At 41.2% G+C, this 26,812-nt stretch overlaps 1 protein-coding gene across 3 annotated transcripts in view; it reads right to left on the bottom strand.

Annotated features, from left to right (window-relative positions):
• NOL4 (nucleolar protein 4) overlaps window positions 1–26,812 on the bottom strand; it is a 107,548-nt gene that overhangs the window by 37,395 nt on the left and 43,341 nt on the right. For all 3 annotated transcript variants that reach the window (XM_028737061.2, XM_077933064.1, XM_077933065.1), the window contains exons 4-5: window positions 26,130–26,242; window positions 21,979–22,111 (exon numbers count right to left, since the gene is read on the bottom strand). In XM_028737061.2, the coding sequence (XP_028592894.2) occupies window positions 21,979–22,111; window positions 26,130–26,242 (246 nt within the window). The remainder of the gene's footprint in view (window positions 1–21,978; window positions 22,112–26,129; window positions 26,243–26,812) is intronic.

Below are 26,812 nucleotides of genomic sequence, written 5' to 3'. Positions count from 1 at the left end.
AGAGAGAGCCTTTTCTGTGGTGGCTCTTCACCTTTGCAATGCTCTCCCTAAGGTGGCTCACTTAAAGACCACATTACTATCATTTAGGTACAAGAAAACACACTTCTCTTTCTGATTTTAAGAAGGGCTTGTGACAGCATTCTTTAATTTAGTTGTATGATTTTACCATCTATTTAAATTGGCTGTTACTGAATTTAGCTTGTTGTTTAAAATTTTAATCATCATTTCTTTTTAGCTACCTTGGAAACTTAAGTCTGTGTTGAAGGAGCATGATATACACTATATAAAATAAATAAATAGGCCCTGATCTCATTAACCTCACATTATTGTGGCATGATTAGCCTGGATACAGTGGCGTAGCGTGGGTTATCAGCACCCGGGGCAAGGCAAGTAATTTGCGCCCCCTAACCCATGGATTTGCGCCCCCTAACCTGTGGATTTGCGCCCCCTAATCTGTGGATTTGCCCTAACACCAGATGTTGCGCCCGGTGGGGCCGGCCCCCCCTGCACCCCCCACGCTACGCCACTGCCTGGATAGAGACAGTAAAGCCAGGAGAATTGGGATTCAATAAATATAGCATAGATCTCCATTGCCCAGGCATCAATGGTCAGTGTAGTCAAGCACCGGCTGAGGGCCCACACCCTAGAAATAGGCCTATTGACAGAGTTGGCACCTGAGAAGAACCACAAAATGCCACCCCAGCCCCCTGGCTAGGGAAGAAGGGATCAGTGAAGATCTCCATCAGCAGTGGCAGATCTTAGGGTCTCAAATGTCAGCAGCAACCTGTGTGACACCAAAAATCAGTGCCCCCCCACCTCTTACCTTCTATTCTGCTTCAGAGTTGTGGCACCTGTTGCGGTGTCCCTGAGGCTCTGTGCCCTAAATCTGCCTCTGACATCAAGAGTGGGGGATGGGGGGAGAGAAAGGCAGCCTCTCCTATTTGCCAAGAGGCTTCTGTAGAGGTGGTATGGAAGGAAGGGGGCTGCTAAGGCAGGTCAGGCCTGTAAGGAGCACACCACACAGACCCTCCATGTGCCCCTATTTTCCAGGGACATCTCTGATTTAGAGAAACCGTCCCAGTTTCTGATTTGATCCCAGGAATGTCCTGCTTTTCCTTAGGATGTCTCTACTTTCATTGGAGAAATGTTGGGGGGTATGGCATTATCTAACCCCCCGAGCCGTCTAAAGGCGATCCTGTACAGTGGTACCTCGGGTTACATACGCTTCAGGTTACAGACTCCGCTAACCCAGAAATATTACCTCGGGTTAAGAACTTTGCTTCAGGGTGAGAACATAAATCATGCTCCGGCAGCACGGCGGCAGCAGGAGGCCCCATTAGTTAAAGTGGTGCTTCAGGTTAAGAACAGTTTCAGCTTAAGAACGGACCTCCGGAACGAATTAAGTACTTAACCCAAGGTACCACTGTATAGGGAAGTCTTTAAATTTTTTTAAATGTTTTTATATATGTTGGAAGCTGCCCAGAGTGATGGGCAACCCAATAAGATGTGTAGGGTATAAATAGTAAAATTATCATTAAGGAATGTGACGTCCCTATTTCCATCAGAGAAATGTTGGAGAGTATGCACCACAGCTGCAGTAGCATTTCTTGGGGGCTGGATCTGCTGTCCCCGTGGATCCCACTTGAGGTTGCCTCACCTTGCCTGATGAGTCAGCCAGCCCTGCCTCTTGGCAAAAGTACCCTAGACCTGCTGTGCTGAGGGTCTCATGGAACCTTCCAGAACCTGGAACTGACATTGCAAATGCCAGCTCTTGAAATCACTCTGCCTTCAATTAAAAGAACCAGCAGATAGTCACAAGTATTTGCTTTACACAAGGAATATGTGCTCATTGCAGGCAAATTATTAAATTCACTTTTTTTTTCATTATAAGCCACTATTCTAGATTCTTTCCACCTTGATGAAAGAACATTCCATTTAATAGAATACTAACCTTGACAAGGTTATTTATTCAGAAACAACTATTGAATGGGCATGTGACTGCTGGCAGAAGGGGGAAAATGCTTCCTCCTATGTTTATCCGTGTCATTTGTGTTCTGTGAATTACATAAGGCAGAAAAAAGAACATCTATTGGAACATATTGATGGCAGTGCCTAATTTCCTTTGAGAGAGTTCTTAAGCTTTTAAACATTCACCATTGGATCCTTTCTCTGCAAAGGTCAAACTGCATCTTGACAATGTATCAGCAGAACACGTGCAATTTGTTTGCATGGAAATGGGATGTGTTTACTGCTTCAAAATACGTTTTAGAAATTTAAACTGGCATTCTAATTAATACTGCCAATATTAGCCTTTAATAGAAGGAATCTAATAAATATTGTAAATTATTCGTAATGCATGTAAAAAGAAACATGCAATCTTGCCTAAATCTTCATTTACTATTATAGCAGAATTTAAATTCCATATAATGTACATTGCAACAATATAATTACTGTAGTGTTTTTCACTACAAACAAAAATCAGCTCATAATCCAGATGTTGTATTTTAAATCCTTCATGTCTCTCATATTGCTCATAAATATTTTAATCCAAAATACACACACCCCATGATAATCCACAAAACATTTCTTTTTTTTCAAGGTGGTTTGTGCCAAAGCCTTGGATAATGTTTGGTGGTTTACACCCATCTTTTTTAGAAAAATAAGGGGGGGTATTGATTTCAGAGCTTGCTATAAGGTTTATGGCAGAATGCCAAAATACTAAAACTGTTTCTGGGAATAGCAACAAAAACCAGATAAACATAAGGCACCTCTTTAGCCTAGACTTTATTTTTAAAATGACATACCAGGAAATTGTTAATGTGGGGACTAGTGGCTTTATTTGTTTTTTTAAACTAAAATGAATGTTCTGTAACCTGCCCTGGGACCTTACGGTGAAGGGTGGATAAGAAATCCAACCAACCAACCAATCATTTTTTTTAAAAAATGAACTATTAAAATACTTGCTTTTTATCCTACCACTAATATAATGGAGAGCTGCAGTAATGTTTACGTTATGTCACAAAAACATCACATAAGTCACACTGTCTTAATCTTATGGTACTTTTTTCTCCCTTTTTCATTTAAAAATGGCAAGGAAGATAATAAATCAATGCTAAAATAATGTATAAACTTGCATGTTCAAAATGAAATCTTCAGCACTTTGAGAAGTGGGAATTGCTTCAGTACACACAAATAGCTTTTTACACGCATTCTCACTTTCTTCTCAGCCTTCATGAACTTCAGGAATTTCCAAGTGTTCAAGAGATATATTGAAGCATTCAGTGTGTTGAATGCTCACTCCAGTTTGTAAAACATGCTCACTGCTGCTACTAAGCAAGCATTGCTAAGGTTTTCAGGTATACACCTTATGCTTTCCCTTTGTTTGGTGATAAAATAAAGCTTTACATCGCTATTGAAAATGCCACTTTAACTAGTGGATATATTCATATTTCAGGTGCAGGTGCCTGGTGTCATTTTGTTTGAGCATGGTCATGGGACATTCTTCAACAAGACTTAGAAAACCTTGATTCAATATTCCACTCAGGAGGAGCTGACACTTACTGTGAATTCTGCTCTTCAACTTAAATACCAAAGTCTGTGGCAGGCCAATTCTATCATTGCAGATACAGCATCCCTCGGGCGAGGTCCAACCTTTTTCTTGCAGTGCACCCAGGGATTAGCTTGACTTCCCCTACATTCTCTCCACTGCACAGTAAGAGCTAATCTTTCCTGCATGAAGCAAGAGATGGTGTTGCTATGACAACACATTCTAGCAGTGGGACTACTGGGATGAGCTGAAAAGATGACAGGGAGACATGCACTCAGCCTTCCTCCAGGGCTATGGGCTCCTTCCTCTAGGATTTAATTCTCCCATGTTTACTGACAGCTTGGGATGCTAATTATCTATGAATTTTGTCATTTGGAGATTAACTAGTTAAGACTATGGCTGAGTTATTAGAGAGTACTTCAGTGAAAATTGTTGTTTTTCAGTGTGTTATATGTTGAGTAAAATGTGGCCACTTTATAAACCATTATACAGTTCTACATCTTATCCCCAAATTAAGGACTCTCCATGTGAAAGAAAAATAAAGACACATGCCAAGCCCAGTCCTTCAGCACCTGCCTCCTCCATAATCTTCCTTTTTGAGTTTGCCTCTTACCAAGACCTCAATATAACAGCTATAACTGCAACATTTGAGCAACTAAATTTCTCAAGGTAGGGTCAGCAAATGCCAACAAATGCCTCATTTTTTACATGAGCTACTATAAGCCAAACCAAAAAAAGGTTAAGAGAGCCTTCCAACAGCAAGGGTAAAAGAAATCCAGTCATTCACACCATTCACATATTGTATGTGTAACAGACACTTCCAGAGGAACAAACTGGTTCTGTTTGCTTGTTTTGTTTTTTTTTCCAATATAAAGAGCCTTTTAGACTATTTTACTATGTTCACTTGTTTAATATTAAAAAATGGCTTAGCTGCTTTCTGGTGCTCCTGTCTCCCAGAGCACATTCCACAGAATTTTCATCTTCATTTGACTTGAATAGCCTTTAGCCATCTAAAGTATGGGTGACCATAGAGTTTGTTGCCTTTCTGGCTGGCTTTGGGCATTCACTGAAAGCAGTAATTAATGAAGCATGATGCTTCCACTAAGATTGCTTCTGGGATTTGTGCCAGTGATGGAAGGGAACATGTTTATATCCACCTTGACAAGATAGCATGTTCTGTCTATGAAAGAGATTCTGCATGATCCTGCTTTGCATAAGATCAGGAAACAGAAGTGTAAATTATGCACGATCCCTCTACCATTGCACCTAGCTATCCTTTATCTCCTCATTTAATGCTAAATGTTGAAATTGCCGCTACGTTTTCTTGCCTTCTAATGTGTGTTGCACGTGCTACTGTGATCATAATGGAAATAAAACAGCAAGTCTGTGTGGACCGCCATAGTTTAGCACTGGAATAGTTCATGTTTCTTATTAATAAAAATAAGCTCCCAGCAATGTGGGGTTCCAAAAATCAAACATTGTATTTGATTCAGGTCCCTCTGTGACTTGTACTTGTTGCTGAACTTTATACCTTAAATGTTTTGTTATTTTGTGACTTTATACCTTAAATGTTTTGTTATTTTGTATGAATACTTAGGGGTGTATGGAGTGTTGGAGGAGGGGTAGTACTTCAGGTGGGGGACACATCATCTCCTTCTGGGGTAGTTTGTCCACCTTTGGTTCCCTCATTGCACTTAGCTCTCACCTGTGGCTCCTAGAAGCTGTCAGCGTGCAACAGTGGTCACACCCTGGGAAATGTATTTGACTGGTTGGCTAAATCAGGTGAGAGTAGCCGATGGGTCTCAAACCCCCAGTGAGTTAGGGACTTTCCCTGCATGTGTAGACAGGGTCTGGCAGATTTAGTGGCCGAGACCAATAGTGTGTCCAAGGGTCAAGAAGGTGGTTACTGCATGCGCTGTTGAGGGAAATGAGGGGCAGATGGGGCTTGTCAACCTGGGAAGGTAGCCCATTTGGGGGAAGGAACACTCTGATCCTAAACCTTCACTGCCTTGTGGCTATACTCATTCATGAGAAAGGCTCCCGGAATTAACCCCAAGGAAAAATCTGTACCCTACACAAATCCAGAGTGGAGTACCTGAGATGGTTGTTTGGTGTCTTGTATGCCTCCTTCCGGGTTGGGACGCGGGTGGCGCTGTGGGTTAAACCTCAGCGCCTAGGACTTGCTGATCACATGATCGGCGGTTCGAATCCCCGTGGCGGGGTGCGCTCCCATTTCTCGGTCCCAGCGCCTGCCAACCTAGCAGTTTGAAAGCACCCCCGGGTGCAAGTAAATAAATAGGGACCGCTTACTAGCGGGAAGGTAAACGGCGTTTCCGTGTGCGGCTCTGGATCGCCAGAGTAGCTTCGTCATGCTGGCCACGTGACCCGGAAGTGTCTGCGGACAGCGCGGGCTCCCGGCCTATAGAGTGAGATGAGCGCACAACCCTAGAGTCTGTCAAGACTGGCCCGTACGGGCAGGGGTACCTTTACCTTTATGCCTCCTTCCAGCAACTCCTGCAGCCCAGCTGGTGCCAAATGCATTGATCTACTTTCCTTTGGACCACATCAAGGTTGAGAGTGTGGTCTTGTCATCTGGGCAACCCAGGACCTCCATACACACCACCTGGGCTTGCACCCCAGGGAAATCACTTTGGTGCTGCTAGTGTAGCAAAAACATGTGGGAGGCAGCAGTTATGACTTATTGGTCTTTGTAGTCACAGCAGGTGCTGTGATTCTCTAGTGGTTTGACTTCACCCCAGGAAGCATACTCCATTGTCTCTAGAGACAGACAGATGCCTCCGCCAACAACAACAAATGAACACTTATCTATTGGTTGTTCACCATCCTAAACTCAAGAATGGAGGAAGGCAGAATCTTGAATGAATGAATAATTGGCATGCCAGGGAGCCCGCCAGATATATGGCCTACTGTAACACACACACACACACACACACACACACACACACACACGGAAATATCCCTCTGTCTTGGGATGCACTGCTTAGCTTGTCCTCTCAGAGCCTTGATAGATCATCAGTAAAATTATGCCAAACTCTTAGATTTGCCTTAATTTGAGAATTGACATGCCTGCATACTAGGCATATACACAACATTTTTTTAAAAAATATTGGCTTTGATTGTATTCCCAGAGTTTGTCTCAAAGAGATTAGTATAATTCACAAAACAGCTATAGCACCTGCATTTGGTTTTTTTATTTAATTAGCATGAGGAATTTTTTAAAGCATTTTTTTCCCTACCCTTGTGCTCTGTAGTATTGGAAATAGGCCAAAACTTCAACCAACATATGATTCTGCAATTAGAACCAATGAACCAGAATTCAAAAGCATAGAGGAATTTATTTGCTAAATAGATTCCCCTCTCAAAGCACTATTTTACACATAGGCTTCTAACTGGAAGCTCTGGTGTAAAGTTCCAGATTTTTCCCATCTTGGTGTTCAAGAATGCAATACAAGGAATATTACTGAGCACAGGTCTGAGCCTTCCGTAGAGTAGACTGAAGAGGCCATCTCAGGTGACCAATTTAGGGTGCCATTAAGGAATGTCCCAATACCTGTGAACATCCCCAATAAAGTCCCCATAGTCTAGTACGGTTAAATGTTAATTGGGCTGTGTGCATCAGAAAACAATAAGCAAAAAATTGAACCCATCTCTCACAAAATTTGGGCCTGACTTGTACTATAATGGCTCACCCTGGTGCCAGTGCTCCTTGCCACTGCTGCAGGGTGTTTATTGATGCCAGTGAACCTGGGAAGTGAAGTTTTGGATGGCTTTCTGGTTAAGAGATTCAACCAGGAGGCACTGGGATTTCCATTTTGCACCCTCAACCACATCACCAACAATATACAGTGGTATCTCGTGTTAAGAACTTAATTCGTTCTGGACGTCTGTTCTTAACCCGAGGTACCACTTTAGCTAATGGGGCCTCCTGCTGCTGCTGCGCTGCCACCACACTATTGCTGTTCTCATCCTGAAGCAAAGTTCTTAACCCGAGGTACTATTTCTGGGTTAGTGGAGTCTGTAACCTGAAGCGTCTGTAACCTGAGGTACCACTGTACCTGGCTTAAATATTTTTCTGTCACTACTGAATCTCCCCACACCTTCCCTCCCAACAAATAGGATGTTTCAGAAGAGAGGGGGAGCAGGGAAGGCTGAGGGTGACCTCCACTGAGCATTGCCCTTCCAGAAGTCATCTGTCAACTACTCAGCATTTCTGAAGACCTCTGCTTGTTCCCTCAAGGCTCAGTACAGTCTCGAGTCTCTTAATATCTCCTTATTGTTTACTCTGTCCTTTTCCACACAACAGGGTCTCCTTTCTTCTCCCTGCCTCAGCCAACACAGATACTGAACTCCCTCTTGGCCTGCTGGTTATAATTAGGTTATAGTTTGGCAGAAACACCACCTGCTTTCCCCTTTTGTATGTTAAACGGTACAGCAGTTTGAAGGGGAGAAACAGGAAAAGAGTGCCATGTAGTTTTTTGAAGCATCAGAATGTTTGTGCTGATGCTATCAGTTGAAAACCTTGTTGGAACTTAAGGCAGACAAAGAGAAAAACACTGTGAATCCATTTATAATACAAGTGCAAGGCCTATTGTGGTTTCCCCTGATCTGGTATCCATGATTTATGGAAACAACTTTTCTGAGCTTTATTGTAGTCAAAAGTGGGAAAGCTGCTCCCTGTCTTATTGACAATATAAGGTGAACATTGTGAGCTTGGTTGTTGTTATGGCAACAAGAGTTGTTGTTATGTAACAATGAAACTGCTGAGCATGTGCAAACTGAAGCATCAGTTATCTTCACTGACCATGAGGTCAGTTAATTTTGATATAATGCTGTGCAACAAGGTCTGTAGAAAGCTTTTGGAACAGGTAAGAATTCTTCTGCTCCAGATATGAAATCCCATCAAGATTGCCGAGCCCCCTTGTCAGCACAGGGAAAGACACAGGGCCATTTATTAGTTTATTTGATGTATTTTACCCCACTGTTCTGAAATACCATATTCAAGGTGGCTAACAAAATATTGATTTATATTTCATGGGTTCAGGACAAATGCTATCATTTTAAACAGAATATTCCCCCTCCCACTCACACCACCTGTCTCCATTGTCTAAGTATTAAGTTTGGATGTCCTGAAAATAAAAAGGAAAACAAAGTAAAAATAATGAACTCCATCCACTCCCTTGCATTTCTTGTTACTGTTACTTCATTTACCCAAAAACAAAGCTGACCTACAGCTCTCCACCTTCCTCTCTCAAAAAGGAGACGAAATAATAATCCTTAAAAAAACCCAATTCAGTTCATAGTATGTCCTTTTCCTATCAGGTTGCCTGTGTAATCAAGCTGTACTCTATATATCTGATCACTCACTTCTCTGTTTCTGATTTGTCTTTCAGATGGAAGGCAGAGAGCAGGTCCTCCAGGACTCACAGCAAGGTAGTATCTGGGTCTCCTTAGCAGCCTCACCTTTTTGTGGATGGAGTGAGTCAGGGCTCCGTTCCAGGCCAGGTGGAAATTGCCTGCAATTTCTGTGGCCTCTCTGCTTGGAGGGCAGACCTGGGTAGAATTTGCAAACTGTCCTGGTCCCCTATAACTAGCCTGCTGCTTCAGATGCAGCAAGGTTGCTACCCTGTTATTACTGTTGAAGTGAGGTTCAACTCATTATTTAGCCAGCTCTGCAACTGGAGTGGGGTGGGGGATGGGGTGGACATCTTATCATTTATCTCAGGCAGCAAAATGTATTGGACCAACACCTATGCAGTGGACCAATGGGTGAGTAAGTCCCACTGAAAATTACAGTGGTGACTGTGCAATACTATACCTGTACAGTGGTTAAGTACTTAATTCGTTCCGGAGGTCCGTTCTTAACCTGAAACTGTTCTTAACCTGAAGCACCACTTTAACTAATGGGGCCTCCCATTGCTGCCACACTGCCAGAGCCCAATTTTTGTTCTTATCATGAAGCAAAGTTCTTAACCTGAAGCACTATTTCTGGGTTAGCGGAGTCTGTAACCTGAAGCGTATGTAACCTGAAGTGTATGTAACCCGAGGTACCCCTGTATTTTGAGGATACATGCTTAGGATAGAGCTGTGAGTGTAACTTTACTTTCTATTGTCCACTAAAATAAATTCATAGTGGAATGTATTATTTAGTGTTCTAGAAAGAGAATGTAAAATTAAAAACTGGGCAGAAAACAACTGCAAAGAAAATAGTAGCATTTTTCATTTGCATATCTCCCCCATTAAATGAGGCTGCAGTTATCCCTCAAAGAATCCATTGATAAATATTTGCCAGGAAGTGATGCTAGTTTTCTGTGGCCAATATGTTTGTATCTATGACTGATGAACAGAAGGTTGTATTACTGCTGTGTTTACTGGCCATGTGTTGTGGATCAGTTAAGGACGTCAGAAATGCTGTCAGTGAAAGTGCATTCTCCATTAGCAAATTAGTTTATTTGCAGCAACTTGTGACAGAGCAGTTGGAAAACTGGGGTCCCACTGTTACTGGTATCCCATGCCACAGGGCTGTCTCTAATGCAAAAGCTGCATTTATAAGCAGCTTTGAAAGGCCAGAGACAATTCAAACAAAAATAACTCTTCCTTGATGGTGTGGGGTGAGAAATTTATGACAGAGAGCTGAAAAGAGAGAGACTTAAAGTCCTGAGAAAGATGCCAGAGCCTGCATTTGGTTTGCCTATTTGTCTAATGCTTGACATTTCAGGCTTGACTGTAGATAGCTGGGGGAAATAGATGGTTTTATTCAACTTGAGAGAAGATGAAATCACTTGAGTGAATCAAATCACTTGAGTGAATCTCCTAACTAACATTATCCATTGGATTAGATTATTTATCCCGATACGATACTGTATAATTAATATAAATCCAAAAGTTGCTTTTGTTTTTACAAATGATTAAATACCTAGAAAGAATATTGGCAAGATGGAGGCAACTATTAATCCTAGCTCAGCAAATCCTCAGAATGTAGCTACCTGGAACAGGAGGAAACATTTGCTGAGAGCTTCAATTTTGTATCCTATCTGAAACTTTGCAGTAAATTGCCTAGCCAGCATGAGAATACTTCAGAGACTTTCCCACTGAGTGAACAGGAAAATGGGAAGAAAGATGGTGAAAAAATTTAAGTGAGGAAAAAGTGCAGGCCTTGGAATAACACAGCAGGTTTCTGAACACCTGGCTGTGTAAAAAAAAAAAATCTGTGTGGTGTTAGAGGGCATAATAAGCAGAATTTAGCAAATGCACCTGCCAATCACCTGTCCTTGAGTGTAAGTATATTAAAATAAGGATTTGAGGCAATAGTAATATTGGGATAATGAAAGAGTTGGCAGTTTTTTAAAACTGTAAGAAAATCATTCCTGACCATTGGCCATGTTGGCTAGGACTGATGGGAGCTGGAAAACAACATAATGTGGAAAAACACAGGCTGCCCACTTCTGCTTACAACTGAACAACAACACAGTTAAAGTTGTAGCATGCCCTCAGCTCCTTTGAATTTTTACTTCAGTATAATATCTATAGAAGGAAAATGTGTACAGACTCTTTAAGAGCCAATCCTAAGAGTCCCTGGGTTGCTACAGACCATGTGAGTGAACAGCAAGAAACAGTTTTATTTTTGTAGCATTATCCCCTCACGGGGCAAAAAAATCATGGGCCAAGATGGACTACTAGCCAGGGTCAGTTCTGCATTAAGCTGGAACCTTCAGCCAGGTATTCTGCTATGGGTTTTTATCAGTAAGTTGAAAGCAATAAATAGTTGAAATTATAGAAGAAGTCAGGTGTGGTGCTGTTTTCACAAATATAATAGAAAAAGACATAGCTAGATATAATCTGCTGGATATAGCTCACTTTCACTATGTTTTATAAAGTAAAGTGTTCCATCTGGCCTTTGCTTCAGATATAGAAAATTGTCATATGAAAGCTGAATGGCACCTCAAGCGGAACTAAAAGTGAGAAAATCAGTGCAATTTTGATTTACAGAAAATATGCTATCAATTATCCAAAATTTTACATCAAACTTGTCCAAAATTTTACATGAAAATTGCTATTTAATGGTATAGTAAAAGTATATAATAGTGTAATAGCTGGTGTTCTCAAGAATCTACATGAAAATACATTTAGGTACGGTAATATATCACTCTCTGAAATTGGCTCAAGTGAAAATATTCCCTCTCTTCATTAACGTCCTGGAGGACAGTAATCATACCGTCTTAACCTTGCCATCCTTTAACATAATAGGAACAATATAATGTGGGGCACTCAATCAAGTTGGAATATTCCACAGTTCTACAAACATGTTACAGTATTAAGCTATCATAGTAGTGGGAAAATGTTTTAAATAAAATTATGTTAATAGGCTATGGCCAATACTCAGTATTACAGCAAAGTGTGATAACTGTGTTGTCACTTCTTTTATAGCCCTAACGTTTCTTTGTCTTGGTTTCTCGAGGAACTTAGTGCAAACAAAACCAACAGAGATTTCTGCATTATTCCTTGAGCCCTGCTAACCTGCTAGAATCCAGGACCATTGGCTTTCTTCTTGAGTTCACAGGAGGCCATTGTATTTATGCTCCATTTGTTGACCCTGGGGCAAGTGGAAGACATTTGGGACTAAGGACACAATGGTGCCCTTTTACAGGTACAGAATGTGTCTGGGCTGACAGTTGTTGTTGTTTAGTTCCTTACTGACCCTTCACTGTAACATATCAGGCTGGGCTACAAATATGAATGATCCAATATTAAAATCATTTAAAACCAGGTATAATCAGAAGAACAGAGTGGGTCCTAAATATATATTACAATTTGTGCTGGTAATAGGACAGTCATGCAACATACACAGCCCTCGAAAAGAATGCGTTCCAGAGTCCGTTCAACTCCTGGAACCGTTCGAAAACCAAGGCGCGGCTTCCGATTAGCTGCAGGAGTGTCCTGCAGCCAATTGGAAACCACAGAAGCCGCACCACATGTTCGGTTTCAAAAAATCGTTCGAAAACCGGAACACTCACTTCCAAGGCATTTGGCAACTAAGGTACGACTGTAGGAGGAAATGGAACAGTCAGAGCACTGCCACAGCTGCCCCTTAGCACCTGCCACCTGTAGTGGTCACCTCATTTTGTCTAATGAGAGAGCAGACCCCCCTTCCCTCTCCCTCTCCCTCTCCCTCTCCCTCTCCCTCTCCCTGTGTTTCACAATTATATAGGAGCGAGGGCTGCCTCAAAACCTACAAATCAAGGAAATGTAGATAATTATACTGGGCATGAATTTTTTGCTGCATGTATGTGCACATAAGGGGACGCAGGTGGCGGTTCAAATCCCTGCGACGGGGTGAGCTCCCATTGTTCGGTCCCAGCTCCTGCCAACCTAGGAGTTCGAAAGCACATCAAAGTGCAAGTAGATAAACAGGTACCGCTCCGGCAGGAAGGTAAACAGCATTTCCGTGCGCTGCTCTGGTTTCGCCAGAAGCGGCTTAGTCATGCTGGCCACATGACCTGGAAAAACTGTCTGCGGCAAACATTGGCTCCCTTGGCCAGTAAAGTGAGATGAGTGCCGCAACCCCAGAGTCGTTCGCGACTGGACTTAACTGTCAGGGGTCCTTTACCTTTACCTTTTATGTGCACGTAAAGCAGAAGCACAAAGTGTCTCTAGTGTATCTAGCCTATGAAGTGTGCCTAGTGTAGAAGCCTGTCAGATCTCTTTACAGGTTCATTCTAACACTTGCATAAAAGTAGAGATGCTGGTATAATAACTTCAGGGGCATGTAAAAACTGTCTCAAAGAAGAAATTAACTTTACAAGCCCTGAAAATGCAAGCTGGAGAAGAGTACCCAGCCTTCAGAATTATCTCTCATACACCTGTTTGCAAACAGGGTTATAGCCACATGATCAGGAATTTCGAAAACACAGAATAGTGTGTCTGTTAGGAAAGAGTCCTGTTCACGTGTACTTGTACACATGTAGGTTGTAGGCAGACATTAAACTGTATGTGTGAATGTCTTAAACAGAAACAGTCTGTGCTATCTCTGCCACCCCCGTCCACACACACAATCATCATAATGTCTGCACAGGGCTTGTGTTTGAGGAGGCAAATTTTGAACCAAATCAAATAGCATTATAATGGCACCTAGTGATGGAATATAAGCATTGCCACAAACATCAGTGTGAGAAAGGGAAAGCACCCATATGTTCCAATTCACAGAGAAGCAAAAGTTGAAACACAAGTCTACACCTTAGTCAACTTATCAAAAAAAACACAAATCCTTGTTAACACCTCTGATTATGAGTAATGCTGGGGGGGGGGGGCAAAAATATGTATAAAATACTTTAGACAGAATTCACTTTGCAGAAATAAATTCACATTGCCTAAGTTTTGATATCAGCAGACCTCTAGTGGCTATTAATATAAATGTTGATTTCTATCTTTTTACTATTTTATGTAGGAAAGGCTGCTAAGTTTACAAAGAAAAGGAACAACTCATTCAGAAATATCATATTGAAAGATCATTTCAATAATTACTCACGTTGATGTATCTTCTGAAATAGCTCTACACTAGCATTAGTTGTCATAAAGTCATTTCCTAAGAGCCGAATTTCTAGAACATCACCAAAGCTACAGATGTGAAAAATGAGAATTCAGAACTGACCCAAAATTTTTTCAAAAGAGATTTTTCTGGTGTGAAAATCTTAGAATATTTTTGCCCTTTTCTGAAATGGAGGACAATGGGGGGGGGCTATTATCTGAATAGTCTCTGCGTCTAATACATAATGCCTCTTAATAATGCAAGGCATTGTGAGGGGTGCAAAGTGGTGGCCAGGCTACTAAAGGAAAGAAGCTGTGCCATTGTTGTTGTGCTGCCCTTCCCCATTAAAATATTGAAGAATTCCTGCTCCCACACAGGCTAATGGAAAATATTTGGTGAAACGATACCCTCAATTTTTCAGCTTTGAAAGCAATAATAGCCTTCTGGAGTGGAGAATTAAATCAAGAAGAAGAAGAAGAAGAGTTTGGATTTGATATCCCGCTTTATCACTACCCGAAGGAGTCTCAAAGCGGCTAACATTCTCCTTTCCTTTCCTCCCCCACAACAAACACTCTGTGAGGTGAGTGGGGCTGAGAGACTTCAGAGAAGTGTGACTAGCCTAAGGTCACCTAGCAGTTGCATGTGGAGGAGCGGAGACGCGAACCCGGTCCCCCAGATTACAAATCTACTGCTCTTAACCACTACACCACACTGGCTCTCAAGCTGTCTGGGATGAGGGATGAAAGGCTTCAGGCTTTGATTCTCCAAGCAACTGCCCAAGCTGACATTGGCAAGAACTGGTAGGTGTGCACAGCACATACATAGTGCTATAAGTGTGGATCAGGGGCCATGTTTCCCAATTGTTTTGCAAGTGATTGTCCTGTTCCATAATTTTATATGAACATTAATAAATCTGACCAAAGTAAAGTATACCTGTTTCCCTGTGATATCATTGAACACAACTATCCCTCAGAGCTTTCAAAAAGCACATGCCTCACATCTGTTCTGAATGGTGTGTATTTGTTGTTGTTTTTCTGGGTTTCTACTGTAGAAAATGGCAGGTGAATAACAGTCCTTCATACAGAGATGAAAACAAGAAGCAGATAGCTCCATGGAAACAACCTACAGAAGCCTCTTCCTACTCAAGACAAGTGCAGTCAACTTATTTTCTCACTTTCAATTTAGACAGATTTGAAATGTAATGATTGTGGATTGCATAGATCAGTGGTCAACATGCAGCCTGTCAGTTTGGGTCATACCCTTCAAGTTTGCACAGTGGAAATACAACACAAGAGAGTTCAATTTTTAAAAAAATGACCTGTCGTTTCTAATAATGCTATTATAGCATTGTCTCCAGTGTGGTAGATAAAGCTGCATCAGCATTCCCGTTATAGTATCCATAGTCAAGACAGAAATTTCTGTGGAATGTAGCACTGAACTATTTACTAGATCCATTTTGATGTCATCATTTAATTGTTTTTAAAAATCTATAGGTCATGATTATAGATGGGTTATCTGCTTCTAAAAAGCTATCTAAACTGCTTGCTATTGCATTGTAGATTCTACTGCCAGTCACTTTCAGTAGGTGACTTTGAGTCAGTTCTGAAGAGGGTGGCTAGTGTCCTGAATGTTGTGTGTAGTTCTCCATGAAGGAGATTCTTGCACATCCTTGATTTCAGTGTTCTGTTGCTCTTTTCTGTGGAGACAGACATGATTTCATCCTAGGTATGACTCTGAGTGGACATTGCATATAGAGAATCAGACCTCTGATGTCGTTCTCATTTGCAAACCAGAGGAACTATCATGAGCACACACACCACAATGAAACACATATCACAACCTATTCTATTGGCTAAAATAGAGCACTTCTTTCAAGCTTAATTTCAGCATAGGAAGGGAGAAAGGGATGGGACACTCCAGGCACTGGTGGAGGAAGAGGAGGGGGGGGGAGTGCACCGTCCCCGGCAGCCCGGTCCCGGTGGGGTGCCATTGCAGCTGCCACCCCCACCCCCACTGGGCACCATGCCCCTGCGGGTAGCACACTAGACCCCCAGGATGCGTGCCAGCCCCGGCCCCGGCTGGTCTCCACCCCTCAGTGCCGGGGCATGAAGTTCTGCCACTGACTCCAGGCACCAGAAAAGGTACCTGCAGGAACATGTGCAATAAAATCACTCATTTAAGCCTGGCTAATGTAAAAAGAAGAAAGTGATTGTGCTGAAGTGTCAAAAATATTTCTGTGTTGTTTACAGAGGGGAAGATAATTTTCATTCTGGGGTATTATTGGTTAAAATATTCACTTATGTAATTATGCAGTAATAACGAAGAAGTTGATTGTAACCAACCGTTGGTAGATTGTTGCTAACAAGTCAAACATGACAAACAATTTTGAAGCAATTATTGTCATTATAAGCCACATTCAATTGTTCAGGGCAGGAGTAATAGAAAGTGACAGTTGTGCAGCTGGGATAGCGGTGTGGAAAATGTGATTGTTCCCTCATCACGTTGGACCAGTCACAACTCAGCATTGCATTTGCTAAATACATAATTCATGTCTAATAACATTTTCATTTACTGAAAGCAAATTACAGAGGAAAGGAAAACATAAACAGGCACACCTCCCTCCTCCCCACCAAACCCCCCCCCCAAAAAAAACCAATTGGAAAAGGGATCAACAAGCATGTGCATTTAGAAAGTGTATGATTGTTAGCTTTTTTCATGTATTTTTTATTTTTTATGACTTTTCAAACTGCTTGGAGCAGCAGCCCATCTAGGTATTGATATGTCAAGAAGATCATCTAAAAAATTATCCTACATTTATTTGTTTTATTATACTCTTACACCACCATTTCTTCAAGAAGCTCAGGAGGGAAGGACAGTGCTCCCCATGCCAATTGCAGCATCACAAAATCTCTGTGGGGCAGGCTGGACTGAAAGTGGATTCTCAATGGTCTGTCAGTAAGCCTCATGATCAACTAGACCTTTGATCTCAGGTCTCTTCAGTTTTTGTCCAAAACTCATTAGCTACTAGGATCTTGACACATGGTCTTCTGCTTTTCTATCTAGCTGATTTCCCCTCACATATCCTGATTGTATGGAGAGTGAATGAGCAGGTTCCCTGAGCCCCAAGTCTATGTACACTTGGCTGTATAACCTCTGAGCAGAATCTAAGGGACTAGCAACTTGGGAGCTGTAACAGTAAGGGACTGGAAGCAGCACCAAAGCCTGCCCAAGAACAGAAATTTTCAGATCTGGGCAAGATAATGTGTAGACAAATGAAAATGTTAGAAAGTAACATGATAACTGAATATCTGAGCAGTGTCGCATAATGCCATCTATCACAATACCCATTTTGGTAATTCACTTCCCACAACTGGCTAGGTGCAGGCTGAATTAAATCCCTATCCAGAGTATCTGACTCTGCTGTCTGTTTTTCTTAGGATATGTTCCAGGTTATACTAGAACAAGCTGGTGCTGCCTGTTTAGTTGACTCTACCAGTCTGCTTATGCGGTATCCCTGATGAGGGATCTACTTCTGATTTTGTTCTGGGGAAGTCAGTACTTTGTTAAAGAGGTAAAAACATCCAGGCAATGCTTCTTATACTTTATGTTTACAGATTGCAAGGGACATTTTTCTTGTGAATAGGAATTTCAACTTGCTGGGCAGTCAAAGTACTTGTTTGTAACTTATTTATTGGCCTTGAAAGTACCATCCTTGCAAACTTGGAAGAGCTGGGGAATGCAACCCTTGGCTCTTTCAGAAGAAAGGGCAGGATTTAAATTCACTAAATAATAATTGTAAATAATGGCATAAAAGTAAAAAGGGAAGAAATGTAAGAAGGAACACGTGTGAGCACAGTGTAAGAATATGGGAACCTCAAAAGAAAGGAAGCATCCGCAGAGCTCCTTTCTACCATAAGCTTTTCTGTTGAGGTTGGAGTGAAATTTCTATATACTAAAGGCCAGAGGATAGCAAACTGCATCTCAGGAGTCCTACTTATCTCTAAGGACAAGCATCTACTTCTGCTATGGCAACTGACCTGATTCAAAGAGCAATTCACTCTTCCTTACAGACAATCCTTAGTGTTTTGTCACCAGCTAGAAATGTTGCAGGTTATCCGATGACTTAAATATCTAATGCTTTATCAGTAATACTTTATCTGTCTTCAGCTGAACAATCATTCCACTGTCACTGAAATTCCCTTATATTAGCCACAAAGAAATAGTTAAAGTGTCTGCAACATGTGCTACAATTGTGTTGGTAGGTGATAGTTATTTAATGTTTTCTTTTACAGTTGATATTAATTTGTGAAACTCACACTGCACCTCAGAAAGCTCAATGGACACTACTCATTTCTTTGAAGAAACTGAATATAATTTAAGTCAGTGAAGTAATGATATATGCCAGCTTCACTTAAATTATTCACAGGTGACAAAGGCATTAATTTTCTTCGACACAGTGATATTATTTACTCCCAGTATGAAGAAACTTTTGTGATGTTGCCATGAAAAAGATAACACTTCAATTAATTTTCAGTTCAGCCCTAAGGCTTATTCTGAGACATGCAGATGTAAATGTTCAATTTCTTTTTCTTTATTGACAAAAGAATTCAGTGCTTGTGAAAGGTGGCAGACTGACAATCATGGAGGCAGAGAATGTATTTTTATTCTCAGAGCTGGTGCTGCACAATAGAAGCAGGGAGATTCTTTACATTATTCTGCCAGCTTACTTTAGCCAAGGCACTTCATAAACTAGATTGTCTGGTCCGCAAATTTTAATGCAACAGAAGCAGCAGAAAGCCTAAATAACTATCTTAATTTTTGACACACACCATACAGTGGTGCCCCACAAGACGAATGCCTCGCAAGACAAAAAACTCGCTAGACGAAAGGGTTTTCCGTTTTTTGAGTTGTTCCGCAAGATGAATTTCCCTATGGGCTTGCTTCGCAAGACGAAACGTCTTGCGAGTTTGTTTCCTTTTTCTTAAAGCCGCTAAGCCGTTAATAGCCACTAAGCCGCTAAGCCGTTAATAGCCGCTAAGCCGCTAATAGCCGTGCTTCGCAAGACGAAAAAACCGCAGGATGAAGAGACTCGCAGAATGGATTAATTTCGTCTTGCGAGGCACCACTGTAGTTTGTTGTCAGCATAAGACATGTTATTTAGGTAGATTCCTCCCCCCACCTTCAATTTTTAGTGCTTGCACTACTTACGGAGTCACAAATACAACTGCAGCAGATAATAGGCAATCTGAAATGTACCTGATGTGTATAGAACACATGTGTAAATCTCAGGTTTGGAGAAGGTTTTCTTCAATTCAATGGAGAAGAGTTTTTATCTGATGCATAAGAACCCCCAAAGCTGTGTAAGAATGGTGCTTTGTTCTGATCAAACTGTTATATCACAATTCATATGGCACTCATTCATTTATTACAATTGGATTACTTCCTAAAACTAGGTATCTAGGAACTGCATATACCCAGCCTTAAACACGCTTTCATACATGTAATAGCATTTTCATGCACAGAGATATGTTTAGATTTGGGGAATTAGTGATTTTTTTATAATGAGCAACACATGTTACCGTTCCTCTCTAATCATAGGTGCATCACGGGTCTTATGCTACTGGTGACTTCAGTACCATTGGGATTTCTCCTGAAAGGTCTAGAATCCAGTATGATCACTTTTCAATTTTACGGCTTTCTTTGAAATTCACATAACAATAGGAACCTCTGACTGAATTTTCTACTTCTAGTAGGCTACTGCCCTTCGTCCATCCCCTAAATTTAAGAATCATCCCAACCTCTTTTGTGGATTCCGAGGAGTTAATAAGCTGTGCCTGCCATAACAAGTCAGAAGTAGTCAGAAGTAGGCCATAGACCAGGTGAGTCAACAAAAAAATATCTCTGCATCACTAGGAAGAACTAGAACTCTCTCAGAAAGTGTTATATTTTCAGAAATGAGCCCTTGGATAGGGAATTGTCCTCTCAAAGCACAGTTAGTTAGTTAGTTAGTTAGTTAGTTAGTTAGTTAGCTAGTTAGTTTTTTAAAAAAACACCTTATATGGAAAGTCTAGTAACTTTCCATTTAAAAACAATATAGTAAAGAAGTTTGTTTTCAGACAAACCTACTTTTAGCTTTCACTTTCAGGTAGCCCTAGTGGCTCTGACACACTAATATTGTGAGCTGGAATCCCCCAAGGTATAACAGAGAAAAGAGAAACAGAGCCCCAGCTGTTAGGCTGGAATGCAGCTTGTGAGTAAGTGACAGAGAATTCTATCAGAATGAATTAGTTTAGGGCAGCAGGAAAGGAAGCCACAAGGAGAATAGTCAAAGATTTAAGTAGATTCTTGAAGTGGGCATATTGTGTGCCTGCCACCTAGAGGGGCAGAAGTATAGAAGGGTGCACTGACAGAGCTACGACACTGGAAAAAATGGTGACAGCTTTAAGTGAACGCTAGGAAATGGAAGGAAGTATTCTAGTGGAGTGCATCTGTACACTGGTCTTAACAAATTGTGTTACACTATTCTCTGTATAACAGCAAAGAATTTAAACCTTCATACTTAGAGAAGTAGTCTTAGGCTTTATTATAAGGTTTCACTGCATCCTTGCATTTAATAGCCATTCCCATTCATTGCATTAAGAGCATTAAGTTGGGGAGTGAGATGGCACATGCTGTTATCCTTCCCAACCTTCATATATTCAGCTGAATTTCTGCATGGATGCTACATTCATAAAACAGTTTGCATCTAGGGCTTTCTTTGCATTATAGAGAACCTGAAACACAAATGACCTCACTTGTTTCCCTCTATACACATTCAGTGTGGCATGTGAATGGGGCTTCCCATTCATTCATATAGTTCTTAGATCTTGGCCTATCTCTGATATGGGATGTTACTAGGATGCAAGATAAAGTTCAAAAGGGTAATAGGTGTAGTCAAGGGCAGTCAGACACTGGACTGCTATATTTTAGTACTGTGGGGACAAGATCTTGCCTCCAATTGGACACTCATCTCCCTTAGATCACAGACTTGGAACCACAATTGCTTCCATTTACTTAAAATGAACCCTAATCCACTCCATGCCAACCTCAATTTTACACGAAAAAGACTAATAAAATTGTTGTCAGTATATTGTGGATACAATCTCTACTCAAGCAGACTCTATGTCAGAAGCAAGACTGAAAATCCTCTTTCTGACATCTCTGCTACTACAAGCCTTTTTTTCTTTTTCTTTTTCTTTTTCGGCTGAAGTCCTGCTTCTTTATTTTTCGCTAGTGTTTAGAAGGGAGACCTATATTTTTCAGTGATCTTGAGGACTCACAGGTATATGCAACAGGCTGTGAGGACTCTGTGGCCCTCATTATTTTGTTGGACCATCACTCCCATCACCCCTGACCATTGACCATGCTGGTTGGGGCTGACAGGTGTCGTAGTTCAACAATAACGGAAAACCACAGATTCCTTGGTGTACATTCAGTGCCTCTATGTATGGCTAGTTTTGCCTCCATGTACTGCAATGTCTCCATGTGCAATACTTCATATTTTCCCATAAAAATGAATGGTAGTTTACTTTTGTGAAAGAAACTAAAGGCGTGCACATTTGGAGATGCCATTGTCTCTTCATAATATATGTTATATATAAGGCTGAATATTTCTGCATCTTTGGGAAGTGTCACAAAAGTGAGCCAAGTGAATCATTTAGACACAAAACAGTACTTAAAGTTGTCTACAGACACAATAAATGTGCACAGATCAGAAGCATCATAATGAATGAATAGTAGCAGAAATGGCTTTATTTACTCCCCTATACCCCACATCATTGACAATGAACAAAAGAAAAAAGGAACTGATCAACAAAACTCAGCTTCATTTGCTGAAAAGTTAGCTTACCATCTTGCTGGCCCTGGAGATTCTGCGGACTTTGAATTCTTTCTTCGAGATTTGAACTGAGGTCAGAGTTCACAGCAGACATCCTGGTGGAGTCACTCAGATCAAATTCATCACTTTCTATAGAGCTTTCATCCTGAAAATATAAAATTCTGTATCACAAGCATATTAACAAATGTCAAGATAATTTTCAGGCACGGTGTTCATATAGATTAGGGCTTACCAAGCAATTACTTGGTGTTGTTCAGCCTAGAACTGACAACCTAGAATGCTTTGATTCTTTGTTATTTAACTACAAGATCTATACAAGAGTAATTAACTGACTGTTGTGCCCAGTTACATGTGCTTAACTCCAATTGATGAGTGTAAATAGACTCAGGATTACAGCTACTGCAGAGAAGGGCATGGGAATTTGAGTGAAGAGAAGCAGAATTTCTATAAGTAACTGAGATACTATAATTGATAATCAATGATTTAAAAAAGGCAAAATAGAACAGTTCCAGATAGCTGAGGTGCTCTCACCACAGCTCCCCCCATTTCATAATATGAAACAAGACAGTCTAAAGGTTTAGTGTCTCTGTACTGAACAACTCTCTTTGCACTGTGTAAGGACATGTTGCACTCTTTCAGTATATGAGCTTCCAAGAGGAATTCTGCTTCCCCATGTGAAATAAGTTCCTTCCAAAATTAATGTGGTTATCAAGATGCTTATCCCACCCAAAATTCATAACGGCCAAGTTTGGAGTCCAAATTAAGAACTTCTCCTCGTTAAGAACTTCCAAGCAAATTATGAGCTGAGCTTAATCCTCTAAAAAAGTTGGGCTCTGCTCGTGATTAATAAAGGCTTGGCTCCCGGCACCAGCCCTGCCCATTGACGCAGTCCTCTTCCCTTTCCCACTGAAACCTATGTTATGGCAGTATAAACAGTGATGTGAAGGGTTGCTGGAGATTCCTGGAGGCTAAAGTTTCTTTCAGCTAATGACTCCTTACTAGGGACCCATAAACCCCAGGAAGATGTTACTCCAGGGATCATGGAGCCAACAATACTGTTGCCACAATCAAGGTCACAACAGTAGACCTTTGCTGCATCTACCAAGTAAATCGTGATGGGTGGGGAAGGAAGGGAGTGGATTGGGACTCATCTGGAGCTTGTAGAGGCCTGCAGTCCTTGTTATATTCCTCCGGGGTGTGAAGGCCTTGTCAATCCCCAATAACACTATTGAGAGCATGCCAAACCCGGAGCCCCCCAATTCAAAGGAACAATTTTGAGTCCAATTTGAACCAAGACAAATTTATTCATTTTAAGTATGCCCTTTCTGAATCAAGCCCAACTCATTCATCAGTAGCAGTATTTTACATCATTACAGATGTTTGCAACCTGGCAAAGGGGACAAAATTCCTAAAAATTAGCCTAATTTACACTGAGCTGTAAATAGGCTCTGTACTCACAAAGGCCTTCTGGGCCAGTGTGCACATTTGGGAGGGGGGAATGGCTGCTATTGGGGCATGGCATGACACAAAATGACTACTTGGGGGGCTGGTGTAATGGCTGCCACATCTAAAGAGCAGAAAAAAAGAGAAAGGATCACAAAATGGTGTGGCCGTGCTCCCCCCGCCATCACTCCATCAATGGAAAAAGACACCTACATCGGCCACTACTATACTCATTTACAGAGGGAAGCGGCTTATAGCTGTTTTCAGGTAAGCCCATATCAGGAGGCCCACTAATATTGGAGGCAACCTACCAGAACACAGTTTACCAGAGGCCCCTTCAAACCTGAAGCTAGCCTTGTTAAGAATGGTGGCATATTTTTAAATAAAGAGTTGACTTTTTGTCTCTTCACATAGATTGCTCCTGCTAGACAGTGAGTAAGGTCAGAAGCTCTTGCATAAAACAGCTACTGGCTTCTGATGTCCAGTCAACTGTATTCTACTCAGAGTCACATTTCTCTGATACTTCCCTCTTCCACCAGCAGTATTCAGTTGTTAGATGTGCTCTATGATGATAGGATGCAGGAGCAAAGCCAGTAGAATTGATAAATAGGACCTGCAGCTAACCGTGGCAGTATGGAGTCATCATTATTCGGTTCCTGTTTACTGGTCCAGTTAGTCAGCACTCCTCCACAGTGATCTGCCCTAGGGGTCACCAACAGGGTGCTCTCTCTGATGAATCACTATGCTTGCTTTGGCTGATGAGACCTGGAGTCCAGCATCTGGAGGGCATCACATTGCTACTGGTAGGAAGGGAAGGAAATAGAGCAGGGGTAGCCAGTATGGTTGGCCTGTGCTGTTCACCTGACCTCCCTCTGGCTGAGTTCCAGGATGGATTCCAGGATGGAGAATTCCAGCATTTGAGGATGGAGAGGAGTGGGGGGCAAGGCAGTGCAAAGTCAGTGTGGATCAATTCCCCTAGGTTTCAGACCATCAGTATTTCGTGGTTATTCTTGAGATCTCCCCATTCAGGTTTTTACTTCAGATATTTTTGTTTACTTCTGCACTTCTCCCACACCCTGGGAAGCTGCTGATACCTCCCTGTTGTCTGTGAAAGGTGCCATTTTAACTACATAAGCAATGACACTCAAAGCCTGAACATATTAAATAGAAAGAATGGTGGTGGTATTAGAAGATGCCAGTCTACCTTGCCTTTCTTTCACATGTAGCAAAATCCTAGACACATCTACACTGAAGCTGGTCTTATTAAGTTCAATGGGACTTATTCTTAGGTAAGCAGGTACAGGAATTCAACTTAAGCCTTTCATCAACTAGCTTGCAAACATGAAACTGAACGGAAAATATTACATAATTCAATACTGTATGATCTTAATAACTGCAAATATCTTACATGACCTTTGAGACCCTGTCTAAGCTGCAAGTGACCCTATCCATCTAATTATTCTACTAAATTGTCAGATGGTTTAATGTAAAACAGAGAAAAGGCAAGAATACTAGATCAGTTTTCCTTTAATTCTCCCAGATAATCAGATCAACTCTTCATTATATTTCTTCTGCTTATCCCACTCAGAAAACCCCTACTCAGAAAAGCTTTAAGCATATTCTGAAATCCCACTTGCATAAACCCAGACTCAAGGGTTTTGCTATAAATTTAAGTAGCGACTCACATTTGAAGCTGCACTAAAGTGTTTTATTTGGCAGGGATCATTTAAACACATGCACATTAACATACACACTAACAAACCATGTGAACTGAATGAACTAGGTTCAAGACCTAAGCATGCTAGTTCTTAAGACATCTACAGAAGTTTCTGATGGACTTGGTTGATAATAAGTCCCAAATGTACATGCTCTCTCATACCCTTCCCAGGCTTCAGTACTGCCTCTGGCAATAGCTTTTACAGTTTCACTATACATAATATTAAGCCAAACCATGAATTTGCATGAATGAGCATGCTTGGAGAGGAGGTCACAGCTGCTTTGGATCTGTTCTAGTTCTGCTGCTGCACTGTGCTGAGTTAAGTCAAGGTTTGGCTAGTTGGTCATCCGAATGTGGGCTTGTGGTTTAGCTCTCCCAGAAATGCCAAAGTAGGACAAATATTGGCTAGAGGTCATGGTGTGTCTGGAGAGAGCTAAGCCCCATGTTCAGAAGACATGCTGAGAATCCTAAGGATCAGATGGAGAGTCCTGAAGGGCCACAATTGCCTTTCTGACCTCCCACTTCTGCCTTAAAATGGAACTCTTGAAAATCTGCCATCTAAAATATTTGAAGAATAAACATTAACATGAGCCAACAAAACAGCTCTTCCATACTTGAGTATTGTTAAGAAAAAGCAGGTCGTCAAGCCCAAGGAGTGAAGTGACCAATCCAGAAGAATGTCCTTCCCAAGTACCTTTCCCCTTCTCTCTCATTATTTGAGCATGAGGAAACAGAGCCATAGAAAACTCCATATGATCAGCTCTCAAGATTGAATATGTTGCATACTCTATGTAGAATCATAAACTATAAATAGCAAGGTATGATTTCCAACCTATGATTAAGTGAATGTTTTCCATTCCTTCTGTGTCATTAGAGCAAATGAAGTTGTAGCTTTAAAAATTACTCTTAATAGTAGACTAAACAAATTGCTAATGTAATAAGGTAACTGTAGATGAACGTAGTCCACCACTACTGTTACTGTGAATTAGTCTTAGGTATTCACCTCATCTTGCTGGGAATTTAATAGCTGTAGCTTCATGTGCTTCATGTAGGCCATTGTGATTGGCATGTTGTAATCAATCATGCTGGTAACCAAAGTTGGGGGCTTCCCATTATCTGTAAGAATAAACAAAGATTAAATAAGGTATGATTATGGAGTTTTTTATAAACAAAATAATTACAAATAAATGGTATATAGTACTTCATACTATGGGTGTGTTTCATCATGAAACACTGCTTTACAGCTGTCATGATGTGTGAACTGGGTCTCCTGAAAAAGTCCCATGTGACAATGTTTTGGTGGATTTTAGCACTTACTTATTATATTTATATTCCCCCTTTCTTCCATGATGACACTCAAAGCAGCAAGCACAGGGTTTTCAGGCATTATTTCATTCAGCTACAAGTCAATCCAGATATCTTTAGCATCTGTAAGGTCACCATATTATGTGCCAGAATAATATAATGGCCTGATTTAACTAGCATTCTAACTGTGCTAGAGAATAAGTCCAGCAAGGGGTAAGACTGGATGGAACGGATGGGGCAAGGAATGCTTCCTGTGTCGTTCAAGTACGAGAAAAGACTTCTGAGAAAATCTGCTCATTTATCAAATCTCTTTGGGATTCCCTCAAAATTTCTCCTGAGGAGGAATCGCCTCATTGCTCTAAAATGTTAACTTTAGTTGGA

Source organism: Podarcis muralis, chromosome 8 (genome assembly GCF_964188315.1).
Source record: "Podarcis muralis chromosome 8, rPodMur119.hap1.1, whole genome shotgun sequence".
NCBI lineage: Eukaryota > Metazoa > Chordata > Lepidosauria > Squamata > Lacertidae > Podarcis > Podarcis muralis.
The sequence above is the reverse complement of the archived record's forward strand: the minus strand, read 5'-3'. Positions and strand labels throughout refer to the sequence as shown.